This window comes from Hesperophylax consimilis, chromosome 11 (genome assembly GCF_061612785.1).
Source record: "Hesperophylax consimilis isolate HC1 chromosome 11, BYU_Hcon_1.0, whole genome shotgun sequence".
NCBI lineage: Eukaryota > Metazoa > Arthropoda > Insecta > Trichoptera > Limnephilidae > Hesperophylax > Hesperophylax consimilis.
The window spans coordinates 4,735,161-4,756,009 of NC_142846.1; the positions used below are offsets into that span (position 1 = coordinate 4,735,161).

At 33.2% G+C, this 20,849-nt stretch overlaps 1 protein-coding gene across 1 annotated transcript in view; it reads right to left on the reverse strand.

Moving 5' to 3' along the window:
• LOC149419676 (uncharacterized) overlaps nucleotides 1-7,090 on the reverse strand; it is a 70,725-nt gene extending 63,635 nt beyond the window's left edge. Inside the window, exon 1 of the mRNA XM_089636981.1 lies at nucleotides 6,749-7,090. Coding sequence (XP_089493107.1) covers nucleotides 6,749-6,785 — 37 coding nt within the window. The 5' untranslated portion in view covers nucleotides 6,786-7,090. The remainder of the gene's footprint in view (nucleotides 1-6,748) is intronic.
• Between the last annotated feature and the right edge of the window lie 13,759 nt (nucleotides 7,091-20,849).

Consider the following 20,849-nt stretch of genomic DNA (forward strand, 5'->3'; position numbering starts at 1 on the left):
TGACCTTGAACGAGCAGAGATCACGAGCCGGTCGTAGTCTCTAGACCTGATCCTGGTAGCGAGATGTGTCTTCCCTTCCAACGAGGTCTTGGTGAATTTCTAGGCTGATACCTGACACTGATAGCGAGATGTGTCTACTCTGGAGTTTATCATTTCCGAAAAGTTTGTTGCATTCGTTATAACATAAAAGCCCAAATGTGAGGCTGTGATTAAACTGTTTCGTAAAATCTGCTTTAAAATATTTGATACGAAACTGCTGAAAATCTGAAAGTAATTTAAGGTAAGTAATTCATTTATCGATTGACTTTGATAATAATTTATACTAGATACACCAACAAAGTTTTGTACTTTAAAATTATGTTTAAATAAAGAAATATGAAGAAATACATTATTAAAGATATATATTGCATAATATGTAAACTACATTATCTAACAGGTTTAATGCATTACATTATTGACCTATATTACTATCTTTCTTAATTTATTATACATATACTGGATTATCTAAATAAAATAATAGTCATATTGTAATTATTTGCTCTAATCACATATTTCAACTACCTTATTATGAACTGTTAAATGCTCTGTTAAAAGGACGGATTATTTCATAGATTTTTAATAATTCATCAAATTTCAAAAATAATTGTGATAGACCTTTTCAATTTCTTTTACTATCCAGGTACTGCGAAACAACCGACCGGTGGTGAAATAATAACAGAACTTGAAAACAACTTTCACGGAACTTGATTTTTATCTTTGAAATATGCTCAAATTCTGTTATACAATCCGTCCTAAGTATGGTCCTGGTGAAGGATATACATTCAGAATCAAAACGTTGCATGCAATGGCTTTAGTAGTGTTTGGTGTCCAGATTAGAATATCAGGTACTCACAAAACTCCGTCTCCCCAACTGCTTTCCTTTTGCACTCCTTCACGATATACCCCAATCGGGAATGATATAATCCCACTGATCCGGACAGTGGCAAACAATTCGATCTCTTGTGTAATATGGATAGCAAAAACTTGATTACAAAAACAGAAAACAACATTAAAAGAACGCATGACAAAGCAAATTTGCTATGTGTGCTTCACTTGGAAAGAAATAAATAACGATAGTAAAGATTAGAAAAATATAAGGAATTCGCTTGAACAAAACATTTTACGGGAGCGAGCAGCGTAGTTAAAATTGGAATTTAGAGTAATGTAGTGGAAAATACATTTTGTTGAGTTGGCTGCATTTAAACATAGACAAGAAGTATCAGAAATTCTGAATTTTTCAAATTGAAATAAATAGCTATTTTTTGCGTTTCTTTTCTATAGTATGTTTTTGATTTCTTTTTTATTATCTGGTGGTTTGTAATCAATTGATCAACGCTTTATGAAACTATGAAGCTATATTCCGTTATTATATTAATTTTAACAATAACAATAATAATTATTTTATTATAAGTTTTGTTGTTTTCAATCTAAATTTCACTTCTTGGTAAATATGTTATCAATATTTTAACTTTCAAACTTTTGTTAAGGACTCTTATTTTTGTTTATTATCTTTAGAATTAGAATATTTACCTTACTAACTAGTATTTACTACCTTTTCCCCCCAGAGTTCCAAAATTAAATTTTCAATTTTTTTTAATGAAGAGTCCGGTTGAAGGAGACCCTTTGACCTCTCCAGCCGGACTCTCTCAACCCAAAGCCTTGCACCGCCGCACAGTGGCTTAAATTTGAGCGCTGGCGCGACATTGACCCCAAATCGGCATGTTCCCGAAATGATTTTTTTTTTACCAATGTGTTCTCAATTAATCACTGACATTAAAAAAACCATTGAAAATAACATCTGAAGCTTACTTACTCGGTAATTACGCACAGAACTGAGATGTTTGGACGCGCAACTATGCTGCTGTATCTAGGCGAGTTTGAAGGCGCGCGAAATCAGGTGGTTTGTGTACTTTTTGTACAAAAAAAGTATTTTTAAAAATCACTTAAGATATTCTTTAACATACGTGGTTTGTTTAAATAACTGAAAAAATATATTTTTTTCATAGATTATAACTGTTGCCTTGGTTCAAAGTTTACCTTTTTTTCCAATTTTTTTTCCAATATTTTGCCTTTAATGGAGTAGGAAAAAAATCTTTACAAGTCTTCACGCTAATTTTAATAGGATATTATTGCTGTGTCTTTTTTGTACACGGAAAAAAAATATTACCACCAACTTTATCCAGCCACTCCAGTAATTGCATTTTTAAGAAATGATTGTACTTAATTTTCGTCAATTTTTTTTTCAGTATCCAAAATTTGACTCCTATATGTCAAAGAAAGATCAACTGTATGTAATATTTAGTTCTGCGTACCGTTATAATAAAAATTAAGTTATTCACAATTATTCACTGTCAATTTAAATTAACATCTGAAACTCAATTATTATGTAATTAGTCGCAGAACAGGGGTACACTGATATTCGGGCGTGCAACTATGCTGCTGTATCTAGGCGAGTTTGAAGGCGTGCGAAATCAGGTTGTTTGTGAACTTTTTGTACAAAAAAAGTATTTTTAAAAATCACTTAAGATATTCTTTAAGATACGTGGTTTATTTAAATAACTGAAAAAAAAATATTTTTTTCATAAATTATAACTGTTGCCTTGGTTCAAAGTTTACCTTTATTTTCTAATTTTTTGCCGTTAATGGAGTAGGAATAAAAATCTTCACAATTCTTCACGCTAATTTTAATAGGATATTATTGCTGTGTCTTTTTTGTACATGGAAAAAAAATATTACCACCAACTTTATCCAGCCACTCCAGTAATTGCGTTTTTAAGAAATGATTGTACTTAATTTTCTTCAATTGTTTTTCAGAATCCAATATTTGACTGTACGTAATATTTAGTTCTGCGTACCGTTAGAATAAAATTTAAGTTATTCACAATTATTCACTGCCATTTTAAATTAACTTAATTAGTCGCAGAACAGGGGTACACTGATATTCGGGCTGATATTTTTTTTTATGCTTCCGATTTTGTTGTCCGGGTTAAATCTTTCCCATAGGAAAAACTAAACCCTTCCACTCACTTTTCCACAAATGATCAGCTAGTCAATCAACACTATGTGAGTGCATTATATAAGTAAAATAAATACAAAACAATACAAGAACAACAACACGTCAACTCACCAGATATCAAATGGGAAAAAAAATTCACCGTCTCCAGATATTTTCATATCAGAGGGTTCGGCTCGGTAGAACTTCTAACAGGGCCTATAAATCCTACTGATCCCTCAACATAAATATTTAAAAAATCTTTTGTTATCCTGCATGTATTCAAAATGACCGACTTTTGCATCTTTATATATAAATTTTTTGATAGATCTAATAAGCCTAAATTTTTAATTAGAGAGCTAGGTATAATGCCAGTAGCCGAAATAACGAATGGTAATATTTTTATAGTCTGAGAATGCCAAATTCTTTTTATTTCATTTCTATTCTATTTTCATTTTTATTTTATTTATTTATTATAATGTTTAAATTGTTCACTGTATTTTTATTATCTGTTTTCTTAAAGAATTATCATCTATAAAATACAAACTTAGCGCCCAAGGTTACACGCTACTTTTTATAAAAGCATTAAAATCATTATCAACATTTTGACTAATAAGAATTAACAAAAAATAAGTGGCATTTCTTATTAACACTTAAAAAAAACATCAATGATGCCAAATGGTCGAACGCCGAGAGCGATGTCACGCCAAATCATAAAAATTGGCCACTGTGCGCCGTGAGAGGGATGGATTCATATATAACTCCTGCGTACACTGATCGCCAGATTCCAAAATACAACTCACAAACTGCTTTCATTCCCAGAACATTCTCTCCTTCCTTTGATTAAAGAGATACTCTAACTGACACCCCCAAAGATAGCATGGACCGATAGAGTTAGAGATAGAGTAGATAAGGTACAAAAAAAATTAATAATAAGTAAATACGCACGGATACCTTCCACAAAATAAAAGTTAAAAATAATGGTAAAAATTGTCATACGTTTGACCAAATGGTTATATAAGTGGATAAATTTTAAGGTTCTGTTGAGCTCAATATGAAAATAAAATAAATATGATATAACATGGAAAAATTAGATTATTACACTCCCGTTCAATGTTGGTGTGGTAAGCCGGCCTTGAGCATGGTGTAATGTTTCGTTTTAACCAAACAAACGCCATGGTAATAAGTCTAGTTCTTTAGTGTTCTGTGTTTAAAAGTAAGGGAGTAATGATTCAAGAAATGAATAATTTTGACTATCTCCTGCTTAAAACAATACTGTTTTCCCTGTGCTTACTTTGAGTAATGACAAGGATAACTTTCACCGACTAAACTTTAACAACTACTGCTAACCAGACTGCGCGCTGATGCAACGAGGAAAGTTTCACGAGGACAACAAGGACACCGGAATAATGTCAAACTATAAAACGAAAGGACCAAGCAAGCTGAGACCAGATATCATAAAAAAATCCACAACTTTCAATTAGTATCCTTACGTAGAAAATAACATGGAAAGTGGAACAGGACCGATCCTATATACGGAGATCGGAACTAAATGATTTATTTTTATAAAATTCTGCTGTATAACCTACATTTCGTGTGGCTGCTTCTCGCATTAATTTCTTGTTGGTTCAATAATATCAAAGCCGGAAAGGTGAAAGGGCGTAAGGGACAATTTAGCCAAAAATTCACAAAAGTACAGTTTTGATCAGACAAAAATTCTAATCAAAACTGTAGGATTAACTAATTTTAGACTAAAGTGTCGCTTACGCCCTTTTGCATTTCCGACGTCGAATTAATTATCTTGTTCATAGAGCTTGCATCGTGCGCGGAATGAAACTTGGTATAAATAAATAAATAAACATAAATCTTTAGGCATAAATTTATTTTTAATAACAGTGTTTTCTTTAAAATGCAAATATAAAGGTAGATTCGCATTAATCTGTAACTAATGTTTTAGTTTCATATTATGTTGTTGTTTGTATATATTATTTATAGTAATGAAACGCACGAAAAAAGAATAACCACAACGAATTTGTGAGAATTAATGAAATTGCTACATTTAACATCATACATTGCTAAATGAACGGAACGCATTAGAAAGAGATGGCCTACTGTTATTTTTTTGCCTTATAAACAGTCTTTATGCATGCATATATGGCAGTGATAAGGGTATTTATGTCATTGACCAATAAAATAACGACAAAACAAACTATAACAGAAAAATACATAACAACATACCTAATACAAACAATTCTGATAAAGTACATCTTTAAATGACGAAACGTGTTTTAATGATATATTTCCAAGGTTTACATTTAATGTTTAATGGACATCAATAATATCTTTGAGGAAGTGATTTATTCAAATTCAAACTTACTAAAGGTAAAAGAGGAAATGTGATGATCTAACAATGAAAAAAAAATTATATAAAAAAATCAATGAAATGTTAAGTTTTTGGTTAAACATATGGCAAAAGATGCAGAGTCATTTTTTTACGAATGCTGAGTAAAATATTATTATTACTTATTATGTAAATACATTCTTTAAAAAAAATCTTTATATCTATCGGCCTCCGTGGACGAGGTGTAAAACTTGCGACTAGCAAGCTGGAGGTCGCGGGTTTAAATCACGGCGTGTGCAAGTAAATTTTATTTGATTAATTTGTGTCAAGGGACTGGCACAAAGAGTTGTTAACTTTTAAAATGTCTTTTAAAACTTTTTTATTTTGATTACCACCAAAAGTTGATATAATGCAATGCCATCGATAACGAGTCTATTTGTTGAGTTTCAGGTCGATCAGATATCGAGAAGTAGGTTAATATCTGCTTCCTAGGTTTAAGATTTGCATTAAATAATTACCGAAAACCAAATAGAAATTGAAATAGGTGTTTTTAAAAAATAGTTATTTGCTTAAAAAACTCTTTTCAGTTGATTAGTTGATTTTAAACCTATTCCTTCCATTACCTTGTTTTAAATATAAAATTGATTAAATTTCAGATTTCTTTACTTTGTTATAGTATTCAAACTTACCCGTAAACTAATAAACCTTACACAACTGGTAAACAACCATTTACAATACACTATTCATTTGTGTTTTTATTACGTTGTAATAGTATTCAAACTTCCCAGTTTACTAATAAACCTTACACAACTGGTGTTTACAATACATTATTCATTCAGTTATGTAAAATATAAAACACGTTTATTAGTAAGGCATTAGGTATTTAATATGTGTCAGTTGCATAATAGCTTCAATAATTAACCTATAAATTGCTGTTTAATAATAATAATAATAATAATACTTGGATGACTTGTATAGCGCCGTTTTTGTGCAAAAACACCTCAAGGGCGCTGTACAAACTTATAATACATTTGTACAGTGGTCTATGTTATTACTTAACTATTTATGGAGAAAATATACAGTTCAATACTTACCTGATAGGTCACTTGAGATTAACACTTAATTAACATTATCTAAGTAATACGTGAACAAAACTGCAGTGGTGTTTTTTTTTATAATACATATATAGCGTACATATTTTTCAGGATTATTGTAACGCACTCTTTACGTTAATTGCATTTTTATTTGATAAAATCAGGTTCTGAAATAATCACAAGGATTACTCAAAAACCAAAATACGGTTCGTGAAAATGATTTGCCACAAAAATACCTAATGGGGGCTTAAAATTAAAGAAATTACTTTCATATTTACTTACCAACAAATAGAAGAAAAACTAATTTCATTTTACTCATGGTTGCACGTAAATTTCCTCAAATGATTATTAACAGTATGTAGTTACACTTGTAATATTAATTACTCCAGAAGGCACAACAAATTGAGCACGGAATCTATGTAAAAACAAATTAAAATTTCATCACCCTCTAATCACATAAATTATTTATTATAATTCGAAGCAGAGAAGACTTAATTTTATTACAGGAATTATTTGTTCACGTCCTACAGTTATTACGGTTTATAGCATTAGCACATATGGAGGTGATCAATGCAAAAGTGTGTTAGTTCAAAAATTAATCACACGCGCCTCGATGAGTGTAACAACTAGCGATGACTGAATGAATATTTTCAGAATCAAATCATTTTGCCCTCTTGAACTAGTGTTTTGCACTCCGTGATAACGAAGTTCCGATAAATCAGAGTTTAGCAGTTATTACGTACTTGTGTTTCCGTAGTAATGTGGTGATAAGGAAACATGAAAGGTTGGCGACGAGAATTCTGTCGTGGGAACCAGGACTTTTCCGCTCTGTAGAAACAGAGATGTATTCTAATCGATTCAAAAATAATTTTAGTGTTTTTATTAGACCGTTTGAAATTATTTCACGTACCTATCGAACAAAAAACATGGAATGTTCCTGTTTTCAGATTGAAATCGAATAATGAAACGCACGAGAAATGAATAGCCACATCGAATTTGTGTGAATTAATAAAATGGCTACAATTAACATCATACATGGCGTAATTAACGGAACGCATTAGAAAGAGATAGCCACTCAAAGAATATGTGTTTCTGCGTTCGCTGTCTCACTTTTTTATTCGAAAAGCATTGTGAATGAGTACATGCGAATGGAAAGAGACTCAGAAAATAAGATTTGGTTTTGCTCAAGAATGTTTTATGCACATCTCAAAAGCACAGGAAGGCATTTTTTGTCAAGAAGAGCCTAGAGCCTACATGTTTGTGGCAGCCGGTGACAGCTTTTCAGACCGACGGGCTTATGTTCGATACTGAACACAGTAAATCACCAGCCTGTCCGCTGGACTCAGTTCAGTGCAACTACTTGCGTTGTCTCAGTTACCTATTTTCCCTTTTAATTAATCTAAGATTTTCACACAGAGAAAAATGAGTATTTTGTAATTTACTAAGAATCTCTTCAAATTAATTGTAATTCGGTTAAAAAAGGTTTTTGAATGAGTTTTCTGATAAAATTTTAGTAAATTAAATTCATTGAAATCGGACCACCTGCATTTATCCTGATAGTATATAATAACGAAATTCGTAAATTAGAGGATTTTTATGAACACATGTTCCATGATAGTAAAAAGACATTGGTATTTTATTAAAAGTTTACGAGCAACCCCATCAATTCATTCGTTAAGGGCCTGCAATATCGTTTTTACCCGGATTACGAATAATGTGAAGAGATCAGAATTTTTCTCCGTTCATAGAGTATTACATTGTAAGGGGCACAACTGTTGGAGTTTTAATAAATGGTTTGTAAAAGTAAATATTCTCTATTCATCGTTAATGAAAAAAGAAGTTCATTTAACTTTTATGTATCATTTAAGGAAATAATGTATCTATCTATCTAATTATGAAAATAAGAGTATCCCATTCCCCTATTTCACCTCTTAAAGCAGAACATTGATACTTCTTGATGAAATTTTGCAAACTTGACAAAATGAGAGGAAAATTTCTGCCCACAACTGATTTCGGAATCACAAGGCCGGAAAACTGAATCAAATCAGCCTCCTAACTTGTATGGGGAACCTACAAAATAGTATTTTAGTTTATTTTTTTAAATTAACTAAAATATCTTAAGACGTTTTAACAAGTAAGAATAAATTGAAAAAAAAATGAAAACGATTTTTTTTGTAAAATGCCGTACAATTAAGAAGGCTGCTTTGAATGAGTGTCCCGGCCTTGTGATCTGGGAGGTTTCGGTTAAACCCGGGCAATGCCGGGGGCTTCAGTTAGTTTTTAAATACTTTTGGAACTCGAACAAACAAATCTCAATTATTTATTTTTCAAATCAAATGACAATTAAATGAATGTCATTAATAAAATTATGTGGTATTTGGTTAACATTTTTTTTTCTGACAATGTCGATTTTTAATTTAAATATTTTGGATTAAGCCCCGTATGACAAACCTTTCAAGAAAAATTGCATCAAAAGTCTACTCGGTAAAAGGTTTCCCTTTTCTAATAAATGTGTAATAAATTTTACCCAACTCTTAATCAACCATTTCCGATACATCAATGATTGTTAACAGTTGTGTACAACCTTACTAATAATGTACACAACACTATATTATTAGTAAGGGGGTAGACTTTCCACCTTATAAAACATGCATTTCTGATTTTCCTCGATTTGTTCAACCTCCATTGATTTTTGCCTAATTTTATTCTAACACTGTGAAAACGCCCCAACTCTGTGCTTCATTTCCTGAATGTGACCTCAATTCTGGATCGCAATGCTTTTTATCAAGTTGACCTTAAAAATCTCGTGGTAATGTTGTAGATTATCGTTTGTCTGGATACAGAAATTTATAACACACATAAAATTGATAAGGGATAGTGACATAATTAGATATACCACTACGGCATTTCATGAAAAAAAATGCAGCACCATTTCAAATATATTAGGATAAGTTTTAGATTATGCGACCTCTGTAAGATTCAAGCTATTGATTCAACGGCACTGCCAAGAGTTTGGAAAATGAAGTTGAGTCAGTGATGTTTTATTTATTTATTCAAGTTATCCATAAAACGGTTATGGAATACCTTACAGGGTATACTAGCTGTACCGCGCCACGCGCTGCGGTGGCTCATTCCTCAACCTTCTAGAGCATTCGAGAACCTTCATCGACTTTCTGGAACCTTCCAGACTCACCAACTCTTATACTTTCAATTTGACATCCAAGGCTATCTACCACTCTACCACCACCGGTGGGTGACAGAGTCTGCCTGTGAAAAAAATTAGGCGGGTAGGGAAATAAGGGTTTATTTTATTTTAATATATGTAAAAGTATAAAAGGTGATGGAGGCAGTTTTATACTCTTATGACGTACGTCGAAAGATAGTAGCTAAAAATGTCTGTAAGTGACGTTAAAAATGTAAATGGTCAATGCAGAATCATTGAAATTAAGTCACTTGTTGATTGGCGAGTTGTAATAGACAGAAGTTCTCACTTTCGGAATATAAAAAAGTGGATGGGATCTGTGGATTTACACGTGGATTGAGTATATAGTTTTATTTAATTCCTTAGTAAGGAGTAGACTTGAAAGTGGGCCGGTGATTTGGAGTCCACACCAGGTAAAGTATTCTCTCATGTTGGAGAGAGTTCAGAAGAAATTCTTCAGATTTATCTACATGAGGGAGTATGGCTACTACCCGTGGCTCTATCCCACTAACTTTCTTTTGTGTATGCTCGAAATGAACTATCTACGGGTCAGGAGGGATGTGCGCATTGCTACACATTTATTTAGTCTGATTCGTGGATGGTTTGAAAACTCGATCATCATGGAGAGCATTCATTTCTATGTTCCCGATGGTTATCTTCGTCACCGACAACATCGACTGTTCTATCTCCCAGCCTACATGACCAACTTGCCAATGGGAGTGCAATTTGGCCGTTGAACAGAATGAATTCGGATATCGACATTTTTAGCATCAATGAAGCTCCTCTTGAATGGATATATGAATGGATAGTACTACATTCTCTCATATATATAGGTAACACATAAATCTATTTTGTACTTATTCTATTGCTAGTTTTGGATCTCTGGTCAAATTGGAAAAAATATTGAAAATCTCCTTAGTAAATACGTTTTAGTTCAAACCTTTCCATATAAAAAAGACGTATCATCTCTATAAATCACTCATCAGACCAATGCTTCAGAATTCATGACTTTCACGAAAAAGGTTATCAGTTGTTTCGAGAAATTGAAAATTTAAAATTCACATATATTTTATAACCATTAGTATGATTTTTAATAAATTATGATAACAGACAAAACGCATACCTATCAACATTGCATCATTTGAAAAAAATATGTTTGTTTACTAAAGTCAAAATATTATTAAGATTATAAATATGGGAATAATTCAAAACAGAAAAAAAAACAAAAACAAAAGTCGGTATTATCACTGTTAACCTTTTTAAGACGAAAGGTCAATTTTTACATTTATAAATATATGTTTTTTTTTAATATATTGTTTTTGAAATTTTTGCCAATCGGTCAATTTTTTTCTGACAATCAATTATTAATTCAAATGAATTTTCCAATATCGATTTAAAAAAAATCAAAACATGCAAACAAATATAACATGAAAACTCAATAAAAAAAGTGATGACACCTATTCCCGCGGGTTTGCTCGAAGCTGACATTTTAATTATTTCTGTTGAACGCATTACTAAAATCGAAAATGTGTCGAGAAGGATACAGGACTTTAAAATAGACCATTAAAATATGTAATTTAAAACGTTTTGAAAATTTTATAAAACGTTTTTCAACGATGAAATTAGCAGCAAGCACCACATTTTATTTTTATAGACGATGAATCAATAACATCCCGAGGGATCCCTCTAGAAATATTTGAGATTCTAGTTATACGTTCATCAGAAATAATTAAAATTAACCCCACGGAAAGATCGATTTTTCTAGGCTTGCTAGGGCAAAATTGACCGTAGCTGCGTCTATTACCCTGGGCCGCGCGCCAAATATCGTTTTTACACGACTTCAACACTCATATCATTAAGATTCCCACTTTATTTTAGTGATTTTATCAGGCAAATTCAACAGCAGATCTGTCCAATACACCAGGGTCGCGCGCCGCATATTTTTGTGCACGGTTGCTTCACTTACGTTATTAAAATTCTGGCTATATTTAAGGTTATGTCTTGTCTTAAAAACATTTCTACCATCTTATGTAGGCTTACCGAGTTTGACCTCTATTAATATATTTTTAATTGCAGTTGCGCAATATCACGCAATCGTATAGTATCAATCTTGGACTATTGTAAATATAATGCTGTCTCCCAAAAATAAGAAGTTAACTACTAAGACATGGGTAGGTAATAATTAGATAGCCGTTTGGAAAATTCTCACAACACGCGGTTTTGATGAAGTCATTCTAATAACACTTGAACTCTACATTTGGAAAAAGCATATGAGGTTCATGTAAATTAGACTGAGTGTATAGTACACCCAATCACACTGTAATGGTTTGTTTTTTGTTGATCATTTAATCGTGACGTGCGTAGTAATTTTAGTGATTCATGGAGCTCTACTTGTTTGTATCGTTCTCAGTCAATGATTTTGCCAGTAATTTTATTTTTATGTTGTTAGTACGTCTGACAATACGTTCGTGAAGATCTCCAATAAATTTTGCTCACTTTTCTATTAAGAGCATGGCTTCTATTTTAAAAAATGAATCATAAGGTATTTTTTTCGTATTCATTTATTCAATATTCACGGTAAAAATATACCATATACAGGTTTTCCAATAAGAGGTGTTATTTTGAATAGCCCGCTTTTTCGGTAGATGTTACTTTTGAAGCTGTTATTTTTTAACATTTGACAAGTAGAAACTACGTTATTAATAAAAATTGAACGATTCACGCTTCAACAACGCATTGAAATTATTAAAATTCACTTGAGTGAATCAAATGCAAATTATCTTGAGTGAGGAGGCCCATTTCCACCTCGGTGGCTTCGTCAACAAGCAAAATTGTCGTATCTGGGGCTCGAAAAACCCAAGAGTTATTGTTGGAAAGCCTATCTATCCTCAACGTGTGACTGGTGCGGTTTGTCTGGCGGAGTCATTGGACCTTACTTTTTTGAAAATGAGGCTGGAGCAACAGTTACGGTGAATGGATTGCGCTATCGAGAGATGATTAATGATTTTTCATGGCCGGAATTGGATGGTATTGATCTCAACAACGTTTACTTTCAACAAGACGGCGCTACGTGCCACACAAGCAACGAAACCATTGATCTTTTATGATTGAAAATCAAAATAGTACCTCTTATTGGAAAGTCCTGTATAATAATTGCATGTCACAATATACAATCATTTTCAAATACTAGAAATATTTTAAATAAAAATAACGATTAATACAAGCTCTAGAAGGATGTAAAAGTATTTGATAAAAGTATATACAATATATAATAAACAAGTAAAAGCAGACTCGGTTTAAATAAAATTGATTGAAAATATATGATAGTATAGCCTTCTTGTGCCTACCTTCGGTGCAGTTAAATAGACCCCACACATCTGCGTATCTATTACTATCTTCCTGTAATTCATTCTTCCATGCTCAGTCTTGGTATTGTCACATTAATACTGGATATTGGAACAAGTAGCTCTCGTAAGTAAATAAAATTAAATCAGGGCTGTCTAGTATATACCATCATTTACATTTTTGATTATCAATATTATGATATTATCAGTTCAATAAACTAAAACTCTCATTATAAATTGTAAATCAGTTGATAAACGTACGTAGTTATGTTACATTACAAATCGCTTTGTTAATTGTTCTTTAATTCATTGTTTTTATGTAAAATGTGATGGTTAAGAAAATTTATGTTGAAAGAGTGCAATTAAAAAATAATTACTATAACAATCACAGGAGCTATTAAACACGAAAGATTAATCTAATGAACCGGGATATTCTTATATGCAAAGACATAATCTATATTCTGATACCTTATAATTTTATGTTAATTTATTTACTAATGATCATCTTGCGAGGTGCTTCTTATTTATCGACAGTGTAAACAATGGTAGATATACTCATATCCTGAATCATTAATTGATACATTCCTAATTAATTCAATGAATAACAGTTACGTTTAAATAACATTATTGATGTCCAAGAAATGTCTGAACTTACTCAATATTAATACATATAATACAGAATATTTTACTAACTAACTAACCATTACGCCGTTTACTTGCAAGGGTGGGCAGAAAACCGCCAAACAACTCCATCTTGGGACACACTCCTTGCCTCATTCACATTCATATATCGTTTCATACATACTCTTCTATTATTTTGACTCTGGACATGGCGCGACTAGTGTGGTAGGTTATGAGTGTCTTAACACAGGCTAGCCGCTAGCCTAGTGAGGTAGGCTATGAGTGTATTAACACAGGCTAGCCGCTAGCCTAGTGAGGTAGGCTATGAGTGTCTTAACACAGGCTAGCCGCTAGCCTAGTGAGGTAGGCTATGAGTGTCTTAACACAGGCTAGTCGCTAGCCTAGTGAGGTAGGATATGAGTGTCTTAACACAGGCTAGCCAATAGCCTAGTGATGAAGGCCATGAGTGTCTTAACACAGGCTAGCCGATAGCCTAGTGAGGAAGGCCATGAGTGTCTTAACACAGGCTAGCCGCTAGCCTAGTGAGGAAGGCCATGAGTATCTTAACACAGGCTAGCCGCTAGCCTAGTGAGGTAGGCTATGAGTGTCTTAACACAGTCTAGCCGCTAGCTTAGTGAGGTAGGCTATGAGTGTCTTAACACAGGCTAGCCGCTAGCCTAGTGAGGAAGGCCATGAGTGTCTTAACACAGGCTAGCCGCTAGCCTAGTGAGGTAGGCTATGAGTGTCTAAACACAGGTTAGCCGCTAGCCTAGTGAGGAAAGCCATGCGTGTCTTAACACAGGCTAGCCGCTAGCTTAGTGAGGTAGGCTACGAGTGTCTTAACACAGGCTAGCCGCTAGCCTAGTGATGAAGGCCATGAGTGTCTTAACACAGGCTAGCCGCTAGCCTAGTGAGGTAGGCTATGAGTGCATTAACAGAGGCTAGCCGCTAGCCTAGTGAGGTGGGCTATGAGTGCATTAACAGAGGCTAGCCGTTAGCCTAGTGAGGCTTGTAACGAGAAACCTCAATATTTTTCTTTTCGTTACTTAATACATATTTTTATTTTCTATTGTTAATATTAATTACTACCTAATTTGTAAACAAATGTACACTATGCACACTTAACTTGAATTCCTAGTTAAAAATGCAACATTTCTTATAATAAATGTATATTCATTATTATAATCTTATGCGAAGCAGAAAATCAGTTTCTTGAAATTTGAAGCCGAAACACTCCGAACACGTTAAGCTCTGCACAGTGACAAATGCAACGCTTTTTCTGACTGCAATTTCTATATTTAATTTTTTCGTCGTTTCATCATGAATTATGAATCTATGAATTCCATTTCATCGCCAAATATTAAACAAGACGTCATAATAAATTGTCAATTATTCAATAAGAAAAAAGTGTGCGGAAACGAGAGAAATGCTATGTTGCTTGCAATTCAAAATACTTATTTCGGTTGTTGGTGCATGGGTAAGTAATGTGAAATATTCCTGCATAATGCGTAATATTATTCAAGTTCAATGAACTTTTAATTAAATAAATTTGAACGTCTTATTGGAATTACATAATTGCTCTTTATTTGAAGGTCTTGTTGGAATTACTTAATTGCTCTTTATCTTTATCGCTTGTCTAATCACAAATCAGACAAGCAATAACGATGGGACCAACATTATTTTATGAAATAATAATTTTTTATTCGACATGAGTATTTATTTTATCAAAATAATTGACAGATGCATTTATTTGTATATTTAAGTAGTTGCATTTTATCAGAATTGCTTATATAATAGTGCTATATATATATTTTTTTTATTTGGCCCTAAATGTTTATGTAGTATTTAATAGGTCAATGATGTAAACAATTCCTAACACCGTAAAATATGTGTAATGACTATTTATAACCCAAATAATTTTTTTCTTATAAATTCTTGAATGAATTAATAGAGTGAAGATATGTTACTGAGACAATGCGCGTGGTTTCACTGTAGGTACTAGGTCCAGTGGACATACTTTAGCGGTACCTTAATATTTATATTCTTTGACCGATTGGCTATCCATTTCATAGGCGGTGCAACACTTCAATGAATAGAGCGAAGATACGTTACTGAGACAATGCGCGTGGTTTCACTGTACTAGGTCCAGTGGACATACTTTAGCGGCACGTTAATATTTATATTCTTTGACCGATTGGCTATCCATTTCATAGGCGGTGCAACACTTCAATGAATAGAGCGAAGATACGTTACTGAGACAATGCGCGTGGTTTCACTGTACTAGGTCCAGTGGACATACTTTAGCGGCACGTTAATATTTATATTCTTTGACCGATTGGCTATCCATTTCATAGGCGGTGCAACACTTCGATGAATAGAGCGAAGAAACGTTACTGAGACAATGCGCGTGGTCTCACTGTACTAGGTCCAGTGGACATACTTTAGCGGCACGTTAATATTTATATTCTTTGACCGATTGGCTATCCATTTCATAGGCGGTGCAACACTTCAATGAATAGAGCGAAGATACGTTACTGAGACAATGCGCGTGGTTTCACTGTACTAGGTCCAGTGGACATACTTTAGCGGCACGTTAATATTTATATTCTTTGACCGATTGGCTATCCATTTCATAGGCGGTGCAACACTTCGATGAATAGAGCGAAGAAACGTTACTGAGACAATGCGCGTGGTCTCACTGTACTAGGTCCAGTGGACATACTTTAGCGGCACGTTAATATTTATATTCTTTGACCGATTGGCTATCCATTTCATAGGCGGTGCAACACTTCAATGAATAGAGCGAAGATACGTTACTGAGACAATGCGCGTGGTTTCACTGTACTAGGTCCAGTGGACATACTTTAGCGGCACGTTAATATTTATATTCTTTGACCGATTGGCTATCCATTTCATAGGCGGTGCAACACTTCAATGAATAGAGCGAAGATACGTTACTGAGACAATGCGCGTGGTTTCACTGTACTAGGTCCAGTGGACATACTTTAGCGGCACGTTAATATTTATATTCTTTGACCGATTGGCTATCCATTTCATAGGCGGTGCAACACTTCAATGAATAGAGCGAAGAAACGTTACTGAGACAATGCGCGTTGTTTCATTGTACTAGGTCCAGTGGACATACTTTAGCGGCACGTTAATATTTATATTCTTTGACCGATTGGCTATCCATTTCATAGGCGGTGCAACACTTCAATGAATAGAGCGAAGATACGTTACTGATACAATGCGCGTTGTTTCATTTTACTAGGTCCAGTGGACATACTTTAGCGGCACGTTAATATTTATATTCTTTGACCGATTGGCTATCCATTTCATAGGCGGTGCAACACTTCGATGAATAGAGCGAAGAAACGTTACTGAGACAATGCGCGTGGTCTCACTGTACTAGGTCCAGTGGACATACTTTAGCGGCACTTTAATATTTATATTCTTTGACCGATTGGCTATCCATTTCATAGGCGGTGCAACACTTCAATGAATAGAGCGAAGATACGTTACTGAGACAATGCGCGTGGTCTCACTGTACTAGGTCCAGTGGACATACTTTAGCGGCACGTACCTATTCATATTATTTGAGCGATTATCTATCTATTTCACAGGCGGTTCAACATTTTTTGTTCGATGTAAATATGGGTTCGGTATGAATATATCATGTCATTAGATAGATGTCGTAATATTTTAAGTTTACTTACCTTCGATGGGTAAATTTCTTCTTTCAAAAGACTGATGCATTTTTATAAAATAAATTCTTTCAGCTTCCCAAATCCTACAATTATAATATCCCGTGACTTTTCACGGGTGTGCTCTAGTAAAATAGTAAAACTATTTTCCGAGACATAAATCAGGAGCACTTTTTCATTAATTCAAAAGAATTCATTTTTTCGATTAAATGTGACAACATCAGAGACCGAAACGTTATGTTACTTTACCCCTCGGTATTTGTTAATAAGTGTGTAATCTGTACCATTCAGCAATTTAATAAATAAATTAATACTATGTCTTTATTTTCTTACATTGGCTCTTTGTACAAAAAACATTTAAATTCACATCTGCGATTGCTCTACTCTTTAACAAAAAATACCAAATAAAATATCTAGGAATCAAATTAATTATCACAACTTCAACTCCCTTCATACGCGACGTTTGATTTTTGACCAAATCTTATTATTTAAAATTCTTAACAATGGCCTCGACTCACCAGAGCTAACCAATTTAATAAATATTCATATTCCAACAAGATCAACTCGGCAATCCCATTTGCTTCATTTACCTACATATAGAACTAACTTTAGAAAAAAATCACCAATTCCTTGTATATGTGTCCAATATAATACTAAATTTCAAAACATAGACATTTTAGCAATACACTTCACAAATATCGTTTAGAAGTAACACGTTTGATCGAAAATTAATACAATAGTTTGGAATGTATCCAGATCCTCCTATCCTCATCCTAAATTCCTATTCCTCTCCTCCTCACCTAAAATATATATATATTTTTTTTTATGCAATAAAACTCCATCGCCAATCAATTTTAATATGGGATAATTTTTTGGCTTGACTGTATTTAAGATGTATATATTTATATTTTATGTATAAGCTGTTTATCTCTTACCTTTACCAATAAATAAATAAATCAAAACAGACAATAAGCTCAGGAGAAAACATCATAAAAAAGTCACAAATAAACTTATCAAAACTATACACATTTTCCTGAACATAAGAATTACATTAAAACTTAAGCAAAAGAAAATGTTATACTATGCACTTTTCCAATCCATTACAGAATACGGTATGATTGCTTGATGAGGAACAACAATCTCTGCTATCGGTCATATGGAAATAACACAGAAAACTATCATAAAGATTATACTTAAAAAGCATAGAATGACTTACACTGACCAAATATTCAACAGACATACGCCAAATAAACATAAAACACTACCAAAGAACATTTTTGACAATAAACTAAATTTTTAAAAACACTAATTGGCCAATTAGACGAGCGTACATACAAAACATAAAAACTCCGTCGATATGCACAAGCTTTGAACAGAGACACCACAAATACAGGGCAATAAAAGCATTTAACAATCTTACACTCGACACAAAAAATGAGGAAAACAAAAAACATTTCACAAACAAAATCAATATATTGATCAAAGAATAAAAAAGGATGCATTAAAAAAATAATTACCCACATAGTAAACACATCATAAATAACGGAATTAATAATTACATACGTATTGTTTAGTTTTCATAACAACTTTAATTATTTTAATTTCATTATTTTATGTCTTCATATTTCATTTAAATTCGTTTAATTTAACCTAATATCAATACAGGACATTTTATTAACATACAAATTGTAAAAGGGGGGCCTCATCACGGATAAGCACCCAGTGATGCCTACATTACCTAATAATATTTTATAAAAAAATACTTCTAGTGTATCAATAAAAACATAATAATATATTTGTTGATGGCGAAAAGGACTATGTTGTCCGACATTAATTCAAACACGTTCGCGAAAACGTACTTCCGATTTGCATGTTGATTGGAGAGGATGTTTAAATTAATTTATTTGTGATACTATTGCAATTTTCATATTATTTGAATAAAATTATTTTCAATGGTTATGACGCATCGAAAAACAAAACAAATGAGTTTTATGTATAGTAAAACCCCAATTAACCTTGGTCTTATGATCAAGGTTTCTGATATAACTAATATTACCTTCGAATTTATTATTGTCTTATTCTATAATTTTCACAGTATTTTTTGAATAGCAGAAAGCATTATCGCATATGTGAAAACGTAAACAATCATAGGCGGCCATTAGGTCGGGTGAACCAACGATATTCCACCAGCACATATATTTCTATTCCAATTTACTTCAGAAGTTTTTTTTTTTTTTTTTTAACCTGACAATATTTTAAAATCTCTTACTACCACCACAATAAGCTAAAAATGTTGCTTGTGTTGTGATGGAGGACTTAGCCAGCCGAGGAATTGAACACACTACGCCTGGGTGGGACCCAAACGCAATGTCAACTCGGCCACCGACCGGTTTAAAAGCGATGTATATTTTTCCAATAGTTAACTTTAAAATATTTATATATATATATATATATAAATATTTTTTTTTCACTCACAAGAGTCCCAACTGCTCCCGTCTGGAGCCAGTGAGACTATGGCATCCCCAATTGGGGGATGTTGTGAGGCTGAAGGTAAGTGGGGAAGGGAAAGAGGAAGGTGGGGAAGTACCTGGCTATTCAGATCTAGTCACTAAACACGGCTAAAGCCATTTGGAGCAACGTTTCAATTCTGAATGGTGGTCTTACACCAGGGCGATACTGGTAGTATCTTCCTCTCTGGAACGTGCCGCAAATATACTATATATTATTTTAATTAATTAATTGTGAAATAACACAAATTAATCAGATAAAATTTATTTGCGCACGCCGGGTTCGAACCCGCGACCTTCGGAATGGCAGTCCAATGCGTTACCACTGGACTATGCCGGCCGTCGTTTCATTTTCATTTCATAATGCACCACAGAAGTATAAAGATAAATCGAGTGCCAATGTCTCGTAGGCTGAAGAGTTGTTTATGATAGTTAGTTTGTTTGATACCATCAATTCACAAACTTATAATTCTGCATTCAAGGTCACGTCAGTTTTTCGTGGTAGGGTGACCAAAGTATTTGTGAGGTTATGAAACATACGGATTGATCCATTCGTTTTTTCTAACGAATACTTTGGTCGATGAGAGCGGTATAAAGTCAAAATGAATCGCATCATGGCCAAAGATGTATGTTAAAATGTTCAAATGAATTATTCAAATCGAATAAACTTTTTACCGGATTTCTTGTTACCTCTTTAAGTATTTAAGTTTGGAACGTAATATCTATACATGTGTTATGCCGAAAACTTAATTATATGAAATTCCCTCGATAGAAGAATATCGCAAAGTAAGTTTCGAAATTTATTAAAAACACGTTTTGTTTTGTTATATGTTATAGGCATGAAAAAATTCACAGTGTATCTTTAAATGCATCTAAATTTGCATTTGTTGAGAGATTTTAGATTTATTTCAAACAACTCGTGTTTTACCAAATATTTTCACCATTTTCGCTTAATTATTATCGTTTTTTAGTATTAGCGCGCTCCCTGTACAATTCGTATTTACA